We start from the raw sequence: 18809 nt of genomic DNA on the forward strand, positions 1-18809 counted from the left end.
TACTACCTACAAAATTAATAATGTCTCTACTCTGGTTTTATTTATACTTCACTGTATTGTGATGCTTCAACCAAAACATTAGCTGTTAACAGTAAATCTGGGCATTTTAAAATTATTTTCTCAGCTGCCTCAATGAATAACCTGCCTTCCAAAACAATACCAGAGGAAGAAAAACAACCAGAAAAAAACAATCCCTTATTTTTGACGGTGGAGGGAAGCCAAGATTTCTCCCAGTTATGCTCCCATTTTTGGATGTTCGACCACTCTCTTAAGGTTTCTTCATTTAAGATCTTTGGAACAATTTCCTTCACTACATGACTAGTGCAGCCCTGGATGTAGATACCTGTCTATTTTTTTTTCCCTGGCAACTACTGTATTTTGATACAGCAAAAACTGCTGCATAGCACCCTTGGATCCCCAAAGCACTCCTAAAAATTATATTGTTTATCATGTAGAAACAGAAATTGATTATAAGCAAGTACAACTTAGTATTTCCCACGACGTTAACAGATGTATTTTCACAAAGGACAGCCCAGCTCAATTAAAGCAACTAGAACCCACTTGGCTTGCCAAAGGTATTTTCTAGGCTATGCAAGCAGAAGATGATGTTCCAGTTTAATCAAGCTCTCCATAGCAAAAAATATCCCCATGAAAACAGTGGAAGTTCAGTGATGTGTTATAACAAAGGGCTGAAGTTGGACATTTAGGCCACTGAATTCACCTTCCTTTAGAAGTCAAAAAGGCTGTTGTACAGTCTGACATTGAAGAGAACTTTTGCTATCAATTTCCATTTAATGCACAGTTTCAAGGAAACCTTATTGTAAAAAAGGTGACCTTGAAAATTATCTTGGCCTCAAAGATTGCTCATGTAATTTCAATACGAGCAAACCAAACAATCAGGCCTTGCTACTATAGGTCAAAGCACGTAATCTTTAAGAATAGCACGGCTTAAACTGATTTCCTAGTTTGGCAGCTGCATCTTAGAGTCAAGAGGTTGAATCATCCCAGCTCAGCATTACCACACCTCAAGCTCTGTGTGTCAACAAGAAGCTGCACAGACATCAGTGCCTTACAACCAGGTCACTAACAAATGCATGGAGTATTTAAAACAACGTGTCATTTCCAATTCCTAAAGAATTACAGGCACATTAAGGAATTCACTGCAAGACTGGGAGGCACGACAGTTAAAGCAATATTCATTCTTCAGTAAACACAATTAAGGAAGTTTAGCTATCCTCAAGCAAGTCATTTCTGGTGCTACCACACTTCTTAGTATACTTAAAAAGAAAGAACAAAATTAATCAAATGCAAGAATTAGCATTACTTCTAATTGTTCGTGAGTACTATTTATACAATTAATCCAGGCCGAATCATAAGCTGTGACAGTAACTCTGTAAATGTTACATTATCAAAGCTGTTGTAACTAAGATCATTGGGCAGTGCACAGATGTAGAACAGAAAAGTCCTTAGAAAAGACAGCTCCAAAAGAGCAGTAGAAACTTGTAAATAGGTTTGTTGGATAAAGAACTACCCTTCAAGTAAACCCAAATTAAGATATAACGACTGAAGAACTTCACCAAAATTAGCTGACAGTCAAACATTATATTGCTGACACCCAAACCCATAGATTAAAAACAAAAACAAACCTACAAACAAAAAACATTAAGGCATTTTGTCCTGATCTGTCACTACCCAGAAGACACTTAGGAAAGGTCAGTTAATGATTCAGTTATTTCTAGAGTCAAGTCACAAGAACTAGATAAATATTTCAGACAGATTCTGCTACACAGAGTATATTTAGGAGTTGATCTCAGAACTCACCAAAGAGATGGGATGTGTTTTCAACTTTGTCCATGGTATCTGCAAGAGAAAACATTACTCTAAAGCAAAGTAAATATTAAAAATACAATAAAATAAGGTATTTCTTTAGAATGTGTTTTACATATACAAATTATATTTGTAATTCCTGAGCTCAGAATAATATTACTTTCAAAATCTCAAGTTTATCTGAAAATATCATATAGTAAAGTTACACATATCTATAAATTTATTTTAGATGTTATAAACAGAACTCCAAAATCTACTTATTGCTGAGCAGAAAACAGAGGAAGAAAACAGAATCTGTCTCTTTAATACTGAGTTGTCAAGCATCAGAAAAAGCAACACTGTCTTCCACATTCTCTCCTTTAAAAGGAAAGAAAATCCACATTTGCTCTGTTGGCCTACAAGTAATTGGATGCCTGCAACAAAGCATCAGCTCCACTCCATTCATAGAAATCGGGACAATCTCTCATTAGGGGGGAAAAAAAAGAAAAGGAAAAATAGAAAAAAAAGAAAAAGAAAAAGACAGACTGAAGAGCTGCCAAAGTTTGACCAGATTGTAAATTCTATCAAAAATAAACCACAGCTTCATTACTTATTCTCATGTTAGCATAACCTATCAGAGATGATATACATTGTTTCAATTCTTATCAGCCACAAGGATCAAAAAAGGAACCTCTACTAGATTTAGAATGTTTCCACATTTCCCACAGAAACCAGAATCCCTCAGAAAGATTTTTGAAATAGGAAAGGAACAAGAGGGAAAGCAATAACAAGAGAGGGGTAAAGAGAAGAAATAACACATAAGAGAATAACACATAATTACAGAAGACTAGTTAATATGGGCAAATACAAGCTTTTATCTCCACCCCTATTTGAGAACATGCAGGAATAAATTCTACTCAGAGAGGACAAAAAAGAAAAAAAAAAAAAACACAAAACCAATCACTGCTTACTTTCATTTTTTCCACACATATCTAATGCCACCACATGACGGAAAAAAGATAAGAAGTTATTGCTGGCAACATCTTTGTTTTTCTCTAAAATTTTATCAAGCACTCATCAACATTTTCTATTAATACAAGGTTGCTTCAAAATTTACAGAGACAGAAAAGACAAAAGAAACATTTGGCTAATTACCATTCTGGCACAAGAAAATACTCACCCTAATGGATGCTTTATTGCAAAAGACCTTGTTTATAGCAAGCCATGTTGGGAGATCCAGCATGTTCTGAAGCACCTCTTGATCCAGCTCTAAATTGGTCAGTTGACCTTCCCCCTTCAATGTGCTCAGGTTGATCTTGTCAGGTGACAGATTTTTGGTGAATCTAAAACCAAACATGCACCTCAAGTAAATGCACATAAAGCAATCGGAGCTGTCCCACATATAGCTGACAATTTAACTTAAAGCAACGGTCAAGAGGTGAGGAACTCATCTTAGGTTCTTAGGTACAATTTCCTCCTGAAAAGAAATGGTACCATGAAATTGCTTTGTCCCTCTAAATATTTGCATCTTGTTAACTCCATTTACAAATACATAAACAAATTTAAATATATTATGAGGTATCTTCTCACTTGTCCATCAGCTAGAATAACAAATCCTTCAAAGTATTTATTAATTTTAAACTATGTAAGGCAGAAGTGAATCTATTTCATTTTTCTTTAGTTCTTCAGAGGGAGGAAAAAAAAAATCCCAAACCTCTACAATTTATACTGTCATTCTTAGAGAAAGCAGGAGTGGCTTAGAATTCACTCAGGAAAAAGCTACTTCTTATAAATAGTAACTTTCTATGTACATTTACAGTTAAAAATCTTGACATGAAAATATTTACAATATTTATTAGGTTTAATCATGAAATTGAATAACAAGTTAGAAATATACATACACACATACAGCACCATGGTGTATATAAATATTGGATGAAAATTTGAAAGGTCAATCTGATATACAAGGGCTAACCCCCATAACTATTTAGAAGAGTATATCTGCAATAAATATCATTATACTTCAAAGGTGTTATGATTTGCTGATACAATAGAACAATCTATGCGACTATGTCAAATGGTTCACATGCTTGTGAGTTAACACAGCAAAAATCACAGGTACTCTACTCCCAAATCGGCAGCTGTAGCATTATATCTACCACATGCTGAAGAATAAGCTGTACTTAACCACACTTGCATTGTCGTGAAAAATTATTTCTGCTCATGATCTGGGTCTAACTTTACAAGATTAGGTAGTAGAAGATACTACTGTTTGCAATACACTTTGTGACTTTTCCCACCAAAATCTCCCCGTGCTGGTATTCTGCAGGCAGAGGGCAAAGGAGTTTTTCCGTCCGCAGTGATTGAACATTGCCCTGAAGCACCAACCCAGAAGAGAAAACTGCGACATTCCATTCCCAACTGACCTACAAGGTCCTTGTTAAGTCAGATACTCAGGGGGAGATGGTGGAAGAAGGTTGGAAAACTTTTCCTCTTAACAGTTTCCAAACGTGGCTCAAAACACATCACGCATTTTTCTCAGTCCAACTGCTTTGTCGCATTCTTGTGATGGTTAACTTTGGAAATGCATTTACCCAGCCTGATAAAATGCAAACATCCGTTTTACCATCCCTATGAAACATTCAGCAAGAAATCATAAAACTGACAGGTGATGAAACTCCGTTTATCACAAAAAAGTCACGCTCAAAGATCAAGATATCTGGGGGCGAAGGTGAACCAGGGAAGAAGCTTGTTCAGAATTAAAAGTTCCATTCGTTCTTGATTTTTTTTAACTATACCAAGTCTGAACTTATTCAGGATGTATTTACAAATAATATTAGACAAGTTTCTACAGGAGAAGTGTTGCGGGTGTTTCTGTATTGCTTACACAGCATAAATTCTCCAGAAGGAACGAGCTTTGATTCATGAATAATATATTTTAATAATTTCAGTAATGAAAATACATTAAGATAAGGCTACTCTAAATGCTCTAGAAAAAATACAATGGGAAAAAAAAAACCAACAGTTAAAACTATTTACTTTTCTGGCTACCCTTCTTTGTTCCTTTCAACAAGAAAGGGTAATGAGAAGAGCTGAATAGCCTTGCCTCAGGAAAACATCCTGTCAGTAACCACAGAACATAAAGCCTTCTAGCTCAGAAATCATTGACAAGTCTCATCCAACTTGGCCAATTCAAATTCCTAAAAGAAAAAAAAGCAGCTACTGAATGTTTTCATTCACATCATAGTATCTCTCTCAGCTTTCTAGATGAGGGTTAACGTAAGAATCACAAACTGGTGTTGTTTTAAAGTCACATATACACAGAGAATGCCAATACACACGCACACAGACACACACAGAGCATCACAAGAATCACGCCCTGTGCAAGACCCGTCAGGGTTCCCTGTCGCTGTGCCACACAACTTGGAAGCAGATCTAAACACCATCTTGGTCTCAACTGCAGACACATCACAGTGGAACCCAGAGGATCTAGAGGAGTGGGTTTCCAAACTTCGCAGCAAAAAAGACACCAAAACACCAGTAGGGAGGAGCATGGAGACAGCAAAGCAAATCTTCAGTTACTTCTGACATCCTTCAGACAGACAAAATAGAAGCCAGTCCCTCCCAACAAGGAGCAGAAGGACAGCAAAAGTTGTCTCAACAAGGAGCATCACTTTTCCCTTCATTTCTACTTTTTTAATTCATCTGAGAGGGTTGTTTTGAATTTGTTACCTCTCCTGCAGTCAGCGAAAGGAAAAATGCTCAGAGTGCTGCCTCATTCAGCACAGACCGACACAAGAGGATTTCCACCTGTAAGATGACACCCTTCGTTTCCAGGGTCACAGAAATAAACTCAACAGGTGAGCTGTGAGCAGGTATTTCAGGTATAGGCACCTCTAGCAGCAGATCTCTTCATTCCACTTCCACGGCTGGAATGTGACCGATGAGCAGACGTTGAGGAAACACAAGAGTCATCTCAAAACCCATAGTAACTTCTTAACACACAACAGCCATGGCTGCTTTGTCCAGAGCCAACTTTCCACTGTGGATGCCAACACTTTATGTTTCTGTGCCAGTTCCCTACTCCTTATAAACTCAGTTCTTCCATAGAATACACTTTTGTTTGTCTGTTGGATATTTTCAGCACTTCAGAACCATTTCATACTACTTGATATAACAGGAAAACCTATTTTAATAAAAACACTTTTATACGTTTTTTTATAAAAACTGTATTTTACAGTGGCCTCTACTTCAAAAGTTAGAAGTTGGCCTATTGGGCAGCTAGCCCTGCAAAACACAATGTGGTCACACCCATTAGTTAGAATTCACAAGAATTCAGATCTTCATGCATAAAGCTAAAAGAAGAACCAAACGACAAAAAAAAAAAAAAAACAGCATTTTCAGTTAAAAAATAAAAATAAATAAGCCTCAGGGTAACCACATCTGTCCAAACTGCATTACACTTGGATTTGATGGCGCATTAAACCAGGACATGCCCCACTGAGCCAAAATGTTTTGACTTTTTCTTTGCAGTGTGCTTCACATTTAGTCAACAGAGACTCAGGGAGAACGCGTGAGACAGACACACCTATGGGTGTCCAGCGAGCCTTTAGTGACCTTGCCAGGAGTTGGCATAATCACCACTAACAAAGTTGTTACTCGGATAAAAACTGCAATTTAATATTTTAATACTATTAACTTTTAATGTTATGATTAAATTAAATGTTAATACTATTCTAAATATTATGGTGTTGGAAATGTCTTCTAACATTTATTGCCAGGCAAAATTTGAGGAGGAGTTTTGGAGGTTGGCAAGTTATCTCTATATCTAAAGAACTGCTGTGTCTCTGTCAGTACTGTAACCTAGAACGCTTAATTGCTTGAACTCTAAGAACTTAGTAGGCTATCATATTTATGATACAAATTTTTATGTAAAGCAGAGAGGTACTTCCCATAAAGTTAGGGCAGAATCTTGTTATTCTGAATATGTAGTAATTAGAAATATGCGACCATGTCATGATGCTTCGCAATTAGAAATTTTTGATCCATTTAAAAGTTCTGAGAGCTTTTCACATAACTAACTACTCAGAATTACCAATGTCACCAATTTCACAATACGCACACATTCTTCTCTCTGACTTTGCACAAGCAAACAGCTCCCCCAGCTCGTCATTTGTTTTTCACCCTGGTGGTCATTCCTTAGAACGAGTTAATTACTCCTTAGAAACTCAGTCAAACTGGGAGCAGAGGCCTTGACAACAGGGCCATTTCCCCACACAATATCCCATGAACTCTGGATGTTCCTTGTCTAGGGAACAGACTGAGTGTTAATACCTACTACTCAGTACAAGAATCAAATAAAGCTGAACAGAGAAAAGTAAAAGGGAAGGGCAAGAGGAATAGAAATAAAGGACATGGCTGAGTTCACCAAAGCTTTCTGTCACATTGTTGTAGTGTAGCACTAAAACACCACTGTTACTAAGGCCATACATCCCTGGTTTGAAAATGTCACGGGATACGCTCAGGAAAAATGTTCTCATGGATTTAGATTCAATTTCACAAACTATCTTTCCTTTCTCAAAGCACAAGACTTGAGATCTGATAGCATCAATTTCAATTCAGTTTAATACTCAATTCTACAAGGTAGATTAATACTGTAAAATATTTGACACTTTAAAGGCCAGAATCCAGAAATATAAAGTTATCAGTATCACAAGCAATCTGACACAGCTCCCTTGGGCTCATATATATACACACACACTCTAAATATTACTATGAAGCTAGATAAATTCTACAAGTTTAATTTACAGAGTACAGCCTGAGTTTAGTGAAAAGAATACAAGAGTACACAATAACAACACAGTCATAAGAATCACATGTAGAATAATAAGTTACAATCATTGTGTTTTGTCAGGGCCATAACAATTCTTTTAGGTTTTTTCTCTCTAAAACAACTAAAAACCTACACAGAAGACACACCCTTTTCCTTGCCCCAAATATTTATTTCCTAAAGTTCTGTTTGTGACAACACAGGCTTGGAGCTCTGAATGGAGCACTCCAGCATGCTTGCAGAGAAGATGGCCAAGAAGTGAAACCAGAAACTGAAAACAACATAAAAAACAGTAGAGAAAACAAGGGAAAACACTTCTCTGAAAGGAAAAAACTTGTGGTTTGTGTAATGAAAGCAACAGACCACGTGAAGCTTGGAGCAGCGCTCCACAAAGGTTTGCAGAGAAAACCAGGTGCCTTGTCAAGTCTGTCAACGGAGGCTCAGGCCTCTGGATTTAACAGAGAAATAACAGAAGTCTGGATCATGTTTTGCTTATCCCCTTGGTATGAACCAGAAGCCCTTAAAGAGATGTACGGTTCAAAGCAACAGGCTCTGAAAAGGGGCAACACGGCCTAACACGGACTGCCAAGTGTATCAGTAATAAAGCAGCAGAAATGGAACAGAAAGATGAATGGGTTTTTTTCCCCATTTCACCTGTCCGAACCATGTTATTAGATCACTAAGGAACTCTGTATAACAATTTTGGAAGCAAGAAAAGAAATCTTTTTTCAATTGTGTTTCTGAGGAAGATATTGGCTTCCCATGACTGTAGGTAAGAGGGAGGAGGAGGCCTGCTATCATATTGCTCACTGTACCATTTCAAATTTTAAGACTTCGCATCTAAACAGAAGAGGAACACAACTAACCCTTTGTCACATCTGTCACAGGAAAAAAGCACTGAAATCAGTGTTTTCTGTTATGACTGAGTTCCTCTCAGCTGGTGGAACATCATAAATCCAAGCTGATTTTCAATAACTGGTTTTATCTGAAAAAAAAAAAACAACAACCTCTAAATCCTTCTCACTTTAAAATAAGGAAAAAAAAAAATAAAGGCCCATCAAATAACATGCTTCAGGCAACGTAACAACTTCCTCTCATATTTTCTTTCCTGTAGCCAGAAGCAACATCAAAGTGTCTCTGAAACAGATCACCACTTGCAAATATTGAGTTCAGGCACATTGCTTTATTTTCCCCCATGGCAGCACAGCGGTAGTTATGTCCAAAGTACCAAGATGCTTAGATCTATTTAGTTGACAGCAAATCCTAGACAAGAAAAAGACAGGCTCACTAGATCAAAAATACCCCTCTACACACCAGTAACATCAATCACAATGACAATCAGATGAGTTCTTGGTAGCATTCCCTTCTTGATCCAGTTATGACAGGAGAGAAAAGAGGTGAGACAGACTACGGTAACACAGCATTAAAGATTCAGCTGCCATTAAGTAAGTGGCAGACAGGCTAAAGGCAGACTTTATAGATACAACAAGTGGTTGACCTGCATTGAAACAGTAAGGCACTAATGAAAATTTTGCATGGATCTGATATGTCAGGGGAAAAAAAACAAAACAAAACAAAACAAAACACAAAAAAACACACCACAAAAAAACATAGAAAATCCCCAAAACTTCTGTAAAAGATGTCTATTTTAATCCTTCAGACCTATGAAACAAGATTAGAATCAAGCAACTGATGTCCTCTCTAGGTACTTTAAAAAACTTCTAACCAGAAAGCATCACAAAAGCTTCTACAAAAATTAACTATAGAATAAGGGTTTAAAGTTAGTAGAAACCGGATAGGAGACTGCAAGAGACGCAGTATCTAATACATCTGAGGGATGCATAGAAATCCAGAGGCACTTGAAAATATTTAGTAATGCCTTAGAAAAAGTTGGTGAACTGTGAAGTAGCAGAAACCTTTGAATAAATCCTGGCTGTCCTAGAGATGTTCTAAATTTAGTGCAGTGTATTAAGTAGTACTTCACCCAGCAAGAAACCATTAACTATGGTTTATGTAAGATTTGCAGTAAAATGATTTTTAGCTCCACAGGCTGAGTTAAATATGTGTAAAACTTGACAGTAACACTGGAGTCACATTATCAAGTCCGCAGAAAACCGACCTCCTGAGGAACATGAAGGATCTCCATGATCTGCTGCACAGCATCTTACAAAGGTGATCATGGGTCAACCCTCTGGAGCAGGACAGGGCATCTCCCTGATTGCACACCCAGCCTGGACTTGCTGCTCTCCGCTGGCCATAAGTCACAGCACACTAGATAAGTCCAAAACACAATCTTCAAGACTAGAGCTTCAGGTGGGACTTCTCAGGCTTCGCAGGACCTGAACAACCTAACACTCATCAAACCTTTGGAGTTATATCTTAGAGACAGATCCTTGTTCCCAGGCAAATCACTAACTAGGACCCTGATTCAACCACCAGCCCATACTTGTGTAATGCATCTGGTGCAGCATCACACCAGCCCCCTTATCTCTCCCATCCTAGGAGGTGGGGTGATGCAACAGGGCACCTGCCATGCTGATGCCTTCCAAATAATCGCTTTCATTTCATCATTACGCAGAAGGGCTTCAGCATGGACTCCTACTCCAGCTGACTTCCCAAAGACAGCTGAGTACATCCAGCCATTCACCCTATGACCCATCCCATACGTTCTTAAATACTCACACTCCTAACGGCTGTCTAAAATTGACAGTATATAAAGCTTTCCCTAGCTAATTTTGTAATAATATATACAGGAGATTCTTTTCTGTCTATTTGGAAAAACTGTATTGGTTGCTCTTTGGGTACAGGCAGAACTGAAACAGCTGCTGTCATCAACGGCTATTATCTAATTATGTGTCATGCAGCAGATCTGCTCAGATATAGCCAAGCACTGCACATAAATGAAGAGCTTACGCTGCATGAATGATAATCATCTTGTAAGTAAAATATTGCTTAAGTAATTTCTGTCTCATTTATGATAAACCTTCACACAGACCAACATTAGCTTTTCTATTCCACAAGTCTTTTCACGTATCATTTACATAAGCATAGAAATTGTCAGTATTATCAAACCCCAACGAATTGTTTCAAATATGACAACACTCTACACAACAGACCTTAATGCGTACATTGAGTACAAGATAACATAAAATCCTTAATATCCTAAAAATATGTGGTAAGCTATGTGCAACTTCCATATTGCAGGCAGCAAAAATAACACATCACATTTTGAGAATTTTCTTATACCTGATAACTATTATACTCCCGTAAAAACACAACATTCTGTAAATAATGCAAAGAAAAGCCACTTGATAAAAAATAATTTTATAAATATAAAATCAAGAAATAATGGTGCAATGTAAAAGCATGACATTTGCCTTTTGGAAACAGCATCATTCATTTATGTGACATTGGCAAGTATCTTTTTAATGCTAACTGATCTAACCTCATAACAAAATAAGATTTTTCAATAAAACATTAACTACAAGGACTATTTTAATTTTTAAAAAATAATCAGCTATTCCTCACCTATTCTTAAGTAAAAAGCTGACCAATCCTTCAAATATCCATCAACACAAAGTTAATAAACATCAAGTTACGCAAAGAAATTAAGTAGGTGAAAGTTATAAACAGCAAACATCAAATTGTCTGAAGGTATTGGGAAACACCTAGAAGGCTACATTCAGAAATTACACATAGCGGTACGTTTATAATGTGATTGCTGCTTTAATTCAAAAACCAGTTTTGCAAATGTTTAGGACTTAAACAAAAAAAACAAAACACACACACACGAAAACCCCAGCACGCAGCTGTATATCAAACAATTATTTTTTTGCAGCATTGTAAGTTAAAAAGACAAACAGAAAAGAGAAAAAACGCAATTAACGTTTTATAGAGCTCACTTCACTCACAAACTTGTCGAAATTACAAATGCATACCACCTCTTACGTTTACTCTACGAATGTGGGAGAGGGGAAGTTACCTGAGGGCAAGGTATTCAGACAAAAGGCCCCTACTCCTGGTGAAAGCAAGTGGGCAGTTGCCACGGCTTCCGAGAAGCTCCTGGTACTCACTTGGGTAGAAAGGATATTCACAGCAAATCAATGTCCACCAGAGCCCGCTGGGATCGCTGCAGGGAACGGGACACGGGGGACACACAAAGGGTCAAGTTCAAAGAGGAAAAAGGAGTGATACAATAATGTAAGAGAGTTTTAGCTAAAGGTAGCTGCAGTTACAACAGTTTGTTACACATCATGACATTACAGAGCTGAAAAGGAAACAGGCCTGTGTAAAATGCTAGATCCCTATTAGAATATCCCTTGCTGTCTGGTACTACAATACTGCAGACATGTGTGAATGAACAGCTTACAGAGAAAATTTCAATCATGCAGAAAAGGTCTATATATTATTGCCAAGTGATTTCAGAAATAGTAAGTGTATTTGGAATGCAAGGAAGATAGCCCAGAGATGCAGCATAAAGAGGCTTTTATTTTGAAGTGAGAGACAGCTTTTCAATTTTATTTTGCCTAGGCTGAGATTTCCCACCCCACATTATTAATTCCCACTCACGGTGTCTCAGCTTCACCTGTTCACAAGTCGCACTAAAGATGACTCCACAGAGGTGAGGGGATGGGACCTCCTGGATTTGCTTCTGTGTTTGGGCAGTGCTACAAAGACCTATGCACTTTAGACACTCTGATTTTGCAGGCTATGGAATTTTAGTACCTTAAGCTTCTCAAAAATTAAAAAATAACATATTTAGTGTGGCAAACCACATGGCAATTAAAAAAAGCTTTTCTTAAATGTCTTCACTTTAAAAAGATGCCTCAGCCTAAATGTAATTAATTCCTACACTTTCACCCTTTTGGGTACAATAAAATGCAAGCATGTGGGTAGCATCCTTAGTAGGCAGTTTGTTGCGATACTGGAAAAATGTTTAAGAGATTTAACACTGAAGTGAATTACCGACACCTAGTTACGGATGTTTATTTTTCTAAGGTGTCCAGATCCCCAGGAATGGGAGCAACCACAGCATGAAAAGGGTTCCAGAAGTAAGCAACCACGTAACTTCAGATAGCTGGATCCCAAGGTTGCTTCCTCGGGGAGCCAGATAAGAGCAGCAGCCAACTTCTCCGAGAAAATAAAAACTCTGGTATTCTCAAGCTGTATGGCAACCTGTACGGCAGAGCTGCCCCAAAACCTGTGCTGCCGTGTGCTTTCCACAGCAAAGCTGCTACATCCACGCAGAGCTGGGAAGTACTAGAAGCCAGAGCTTGAGCTGGAGCTCTTTCCTTACTCTCCTCTCCTGTTTTTTCTCATGAAAAGAGTAGAGATATGAAGCCTGGTCAGCACCAGCTCCACAGAGTTGCAGAGGAGAACTCCTGCGGCAGCTATTGGATTGAGGAACCTGTGCTCCACTGCAAGCAGCCAAAAACCAGGTATGTTGTATTCTCATGATTTGAAAAAACAAAAAAGAGAAAAATCTGTGAAACTGAGAACTTCATGTAAGCCTTTCTGATTCCATTAATGTTTCATCAGAAATTGTATAATCTCCTTTGCCCAATCTGCTTGTAGATGAAAACAGAAAATTAAACAAAATACACTTCAACAAGCACCTCTCACTCTGAAAGTTATTTGGTACGTACTTTCATACCTCTTTAACACACACACACAAAAAAACCACACACATCAAGGCTTCGGCAGGAGAAATACCAAATTTTTAAAAACATAACTGTGGGCTTTGTTTTCATTCTTACATACTCCATAATCATTTGAGCAAAAGACACAATTTTATTTCTCGCAGACTTTATACAAACACCCTTTTTCCAGAGAATGCTTTATACTAGCACGTCGGCTACTTGAACTCAAAGTAATCTTCAATATCATTTTGATTCTGAAACTTACTTTCCAGTAAAACCATTGTGAGAATAATTTAAAGACAATTATGGCATACTATAGAATTAAAATGCTATCAATTAATTCCTGTCGATTCTGCAAATGGAGTAATTTTTATTATGCATACGTAAGAGTTGTCTGACTTCAACAAAGCTGTGGCAGAAAGAACTCTAATTGTACAAATAAAATGTCTGCAGAATCAGCATCCAGATTTATAACGCATTTGGAAAAATAATGTAAAACAAGCTGAAAACCAGAAGTCAAAGTCTGCAAGTTTGTTTTATTAAACCAAATGCTACTGAAAGCTTAAGAGATCTGAGATGTCACACAACATTTAATAGATTTTAGTAGTAATAAATGTAATGATTAAGAATTTATTATTATCATTATTATTAAATATATTCTTGCTGTTTACCTCCAAAACACCTTTATAACTTCACAAAGCACCACAGCAATTTCAGTTTGGTCTTTTGGAAGAGATTCTGTTACAAAAGCTTAAAATGCAATACAATACATGAAGCTAATAAATAGAGAAGTTAATTTTTTTTGTTCTGTTGGAAAAAGCATTTATTGATTCCTTTCTGCTCATCAGAACACTGCCAACACATTCACACAGACAAAGCAGTTGCCATGAAGTCTCCACTTAAATTCAGAAAGTACTGAATTTCAAACATTGGAGAAATTAAGAAATACAGGATTATAATGAAACTTCAAATTGCTCTTTCTCCTCATTCTTTTCTGCTGTCTCAAGCAGTTCTTTACTACGGGTCCTTTTTCAGACTGTTTGTCTACATTATGTCAACATTTTCCACAGATTCATTCAGAACAATGTAGATTGTTAGTCTACATTGTACTTTGCAACTTTCCCACATACTACACAAGCCAATAAAGTCAGTCAGGTAGAATAGACCCTGTAAAATCCTCAGTACAAGCAGAGAAAGAAGCTGGTTTACGCTTATTCTAGGAATAGTACACACTTCATGGTCTTTGGCTGGCTAAAAGAAGCAGACAACTTTCAGAAAACTAAAGTGACACAGAAGTGGAACACATGAAGCTGAAAATAAGCAGAAGTCCTACTTTAGAAGTTTCAAAGTTCATCCGAACAATTTCAGCCATTCAGTTACAGGAAGGAACAAGCCCATTCTGGCCAAACAAGGGTGTTAGACTAGTAGATTCTAAACGGAGTCACCTCAGATCTCTTGAGATGGCAACTTACCCCAGTGAACAGGCATGTCTTACTGGTACAAAAGCAGGGTGAGATGCAGGTCAAATATTTAGACAGGACACACGTCAGTGAAACTGCACCAGACTACATAGAATATCACTGTTTATAGCAGGATCAGCGGATTCCTGATATCCATACAACTAGTATGCTATTCTTCGTAAAATTAATCTTTGCATGCATTTTTGAATGATTTCTCATCTATGACGTGAAAAAAAAATGGTCACAAAATTTATTGCAGTTTTCTTCTATTGAAATCTTAATATTTTTACATCTATTGCTTCAGGTGAACAAAAGCAAAGGTCTAAGTTCACATGGAACATTAACTAATGGCACAAACTGAAAACAATTCAGGTTTCTGCCATATCAAACACTTTCAAGCCTCCTGGTTTTTTTTGTGAAAATAGGAAGTAAGGGTCAAACAATGTAATATTTCTAAGTTGAAGTATGTGTTATCGTTGGTAAACTTAAGAGTTAATATCTAATTGAGAGGAAGGATGTCATACTCAGTGGGGCTACTTAACTCAAGGTTGAGGCAAAGTTTGTAAGCTTTCCTTCATGCTGCTTAGACCTGTTTTGACAAAAAACACGTTTTCTCACAGAAAGGCATGGATAATGCAGATACACAAAAGACTCTGTTAGACCACTCTTTAGCCAGAAAAGGAATTTCAGGCAATGATACTAAAAGCCAAAACCAAAAAATACCTGGAAAAGCCCTTATACAAGTCTGTGTCAGTAATACCCAATCTCTGGAAATATCTTGGATCCATATGGTTGGAATGATCCCCTTATAATCACAGACAGTATAACAGGAACACTACTGTGAACTTGCATAATGCAATCTAGAGTCCTACTGGATATCTTTAACAGCATTGTATTATGCACTTGTCTATAAAATCTAACTGAGGAAAAAGAAGTAATGCTCAAAGGTGGTTGTTATTATCAGAGCAATGCATAGAAAATCTTGCAAGAATAGGTGCTGTTCAACAAGAAATCTCTCTCTGATGAAAACTTGTAACAACACATCTGAAGGTTCTACACAAGCTTCATTTCACAGGGGAAGATCTCGACAACAGAAGTGATCCCAACACCCCACAGAAGACTCCTCAGCACAGTGTCTCATTCCTATCTTTGTAAAGCGTAACGACACTATCCAGACACACTCATTTCATTTCAGGGCAGGTACATTATGAAATAAAGGCACTCTACCATCCACACTCACATAAAACCGCACACCTAATACAATCTGGAGCTGACAAAAATTCAAGGCTCCAAACGACCAACTCCTCTCTTCACCTTAGCAGATTGTGTTTATCCCACCATAATCTGAAGAATAACAAAAAAAATATTTTGTTCCCTCCCCTTCTCATTTTCTTCCACAGCCTTGAAGAAGAGCAACACATGTTGAAGAGAGGGCATAGCTTATATTTTTCAAGTTATTAAAAGACTATGACAAAACTGAAAATTCACCACCAGATCCTGACATATGATACCGGCTTGTTACAAGCTGAGTAAATAAGCTCTGCTACCCTTGTTGTTCTTAAGCTGTAACACAGCAATTAAAAAGCCCTTTACAAAGGTAAAAAGTCATTTAGATACCAAAACTGTTCCAAAATGCAGTTTGGGTCTTCCTCTTCTTCTTGTTCTCAGACTTTAAAAACTCATACCAAAGTAATCATTTTCCTTAGCTAACAAATGCAGAATGATAAGGCTTCTTCACACCACCAGTGTCCATATTAGTTCATCTAAAAGCACTGTAAACCACTAAATGGAAACTACACTGCTGAATGACACAACACTTTTGAATTTGCATATATGTAATTAGATAGTAAAAAAGCTGAAAATTGCTAACACATGAACAACAGATATTGCAGCAATCTTCATAGCAAATATTGCTAAACCCAGGATGATTTGGAGGAACTGGACAAGATGAGCTCCAGGGATCCCTTCCAACCTCAACCGTTCTGTGATTTGTGGTAAAAAAGGAAAGCATTTCTCTGTAACTGAAGGTACGAGTTCCTATCTTCTATTTGTTCTTTGAAGTACATATTTGATTTGCCTCTGTTCAAACATAAAGAGCAATACAATTATAAAAAATCAAAGTAAATTGAGATAGCAGGATAATTTTGACATTCTTCCTTTATTATATATGGTCTTCTTCTAGTACATTTTAATCCTGCCACTAATATCTGCTTTGTTGAATATGGCAAAGAGCCATCAGGTTTTGAGGAACTGTGAAAATTGCGGAACAGGAACCAATCTAGTACCAGAGCACAAAGTGAAAGTGTCATTTAGTATCCCCTGTATTACAGGAAATTCCTCATGTATTTGGCTCCAGACTGAAATAAAACAGTGTGTGAAGCATACTATAATCATGTTCTTATAAACTATATTGAAGAAAACCCTGAAATACAGAACAACAATATCATTTTTGTTGGGAAAAAAAAAAAAGTTCCTGAAATTTAAAAAGCCAACAGATTTACAGTTGCTCCTATCACCTGAAGTCTGTTTTCTTGTGTAACCAACTTCTGCTACCAGCGAAGCACCAGTTGTGCAAGGAGAAGAGATATTATCTGACCATGTGGTTAAGAATACCCATAGTAAGGGGCTTAATAATAATACTGTCTATATTTTAGGTAGCAAACATACTCTTTTAATGTCAACATAGTGTAAGTTGAAATCGAGGCTCATTTCCAGAAGCCTCAGATTGTTACATACATCCCATAGGCTTTTTAAAAATGGCAAAACTTGTCACAATCAATTAACGTTGTCCCGTTCAATGAGCTTTATCACACCACACAAGAAAGGAAACACAGATTTATCAGCACTAAAAGGTGCTTCATTCTAATCTATGCACCTGTGTATTTGAAAAACTAGCACCAAGACTAGAGATCACTTCTGTTTCCATACAGCTTGCTAAATAGCACTATGGGAAGCGAGCTGAATCAGCCAATTAAGGCCGGTGACTCCTTACACGTTTCTGATTAGAAAACTGACTCAAGGCTGATGACATCTTCATACTGCATTTCCATCCGTGCAGTGCTCGGTTATTTTCATATGAAGACAAGATTTCTTTACCAGCATTCCCAGCTACAAAACTCATGAGTGGAAGAGAAAAATTACTACTGCTTCGTACATCATATTTAGTGGATAGATATCAAAGGATTTGGAATTAAAATGGTGTTTTCCCTGTGCATTGTCAACAGATTAGTAAAACTACTGTCATTTCATTTTGTTTGATTATCTCTATTTATTAGCTCTGATTAATATAAACACCTTTCAGAAAGAAAAAAAAAAAAAAGAAAAAAACACCACACACACAAAAAAATAGGATAAAACACCTGGGAAATAAGCAAATAAAGGACCAATACTTCAGGTTATACTTTTTATTTTATACAAGTAAGCTCTGAAGAATAACAACACTGTGGTGTCATGACAGATCAAGTACCCAACAGGTTTTTGTCTCTCTTTAGAAGACGAGAGAAACGTAATGTGGCTTTTTAAATTGTATTAATCACTTTGTGTGTTTTGTGCAGTTTTTCCGTCTTTCAAGCACACGACACTGACAGCTACAAAATTTACAGTCGAGGTTTTTTGTTCGTTTGTTTTCTTTAGCACATAGGCATGTTAGATATTATTTCAGTCACTGGGAAAACGTCAAACTTGTTTAATCCCCTTGAGTGCAGGGACACGCGTGTCTTTTGTTACCCGGCCGCACCTGGCCCTGCAAGTGCTCACGTGTCGCGACCGGACGTGCAAGGACACTCACCCCGCTCCCACACCCCCCGCCACCAGTCGAACTGGGGCGGCTTGTGTAACCCCCTCCCGCCTTCCAATTACGAGGGGATTTGGGGTTGTCCCCCATCCTTCTCCACGCTCCCCCTCGCCGCCACGGGCCCCGCCAGCGCCCCCCGCCAAGGGGCTGCGCCGCCGCCTCCCCGGGGACGCGGGCCCGCTGCCACTGCAACCCCCGCCCGGCTCGGTTCGGCGCCGTGCGGCGGGGGCGGGCACAGTCTGCCCGGCGCGGCGGGGAGGCGACCGGAGCCCGGCGGTGAC

General features: G+C 37.9%; 1 protein-coding gene across 5 annotated transcripts in view; it reads right to left on the bottom strand.

Annotated features, from left to right (window-relative positions):
- Positions 1 to 18809, bottom strand: part of BLTP3B (bridge-like lipid transfer protein family member 3B) — a 60294-nt gene that overhangs the window by 40943 nt on the left and 542 nt on the right. For 2 of the 5 annotated variants that reach the window (XR_010468494.1, XM_065043774.1), the window contains exons 2-4: positions 11619 to 11765; positions 2987 to 3149; positions 1822 to 1860 (exon numbers count right to left, since the gene is read on the bottom strand). Coding sequence is in view for 3 of the 5 variants with exons in the window: in XM_065043774.1 (XP_064899846.1) it covers positions 1822 to 1860; positions 2987 to 3149; positions 11619 to 11765 (349 nt within the window). In the remaining 2 variants the exon portion in view is untranslated. Of the gene's footprint in view, positions 1 to 1821; positions 1861 to 2986; positions 3150 to 8502; positions 8622 to 11618; positions 11766 to 18809 lie in introns of all 5 variants that reach the window. The other 3 variants (XR_010468498.1, XM_065043782.1, XM_065043790.1) reach the window with 2 other exon arrangements.

This window comes from Columba livia, chromosome 1, assembly GCF_036013475.1.
Source record: "Columba livia isolate bColLiv1 breed racing homer chromosome 1, bColLiv1.pat.W.v2, whole genome shotgun sequence".
Lineage (NCBI taxonomy): Eukaryota > Metazoa > Chordata > Aves > Columbiformes > Columbidae > Columba > Columba livia.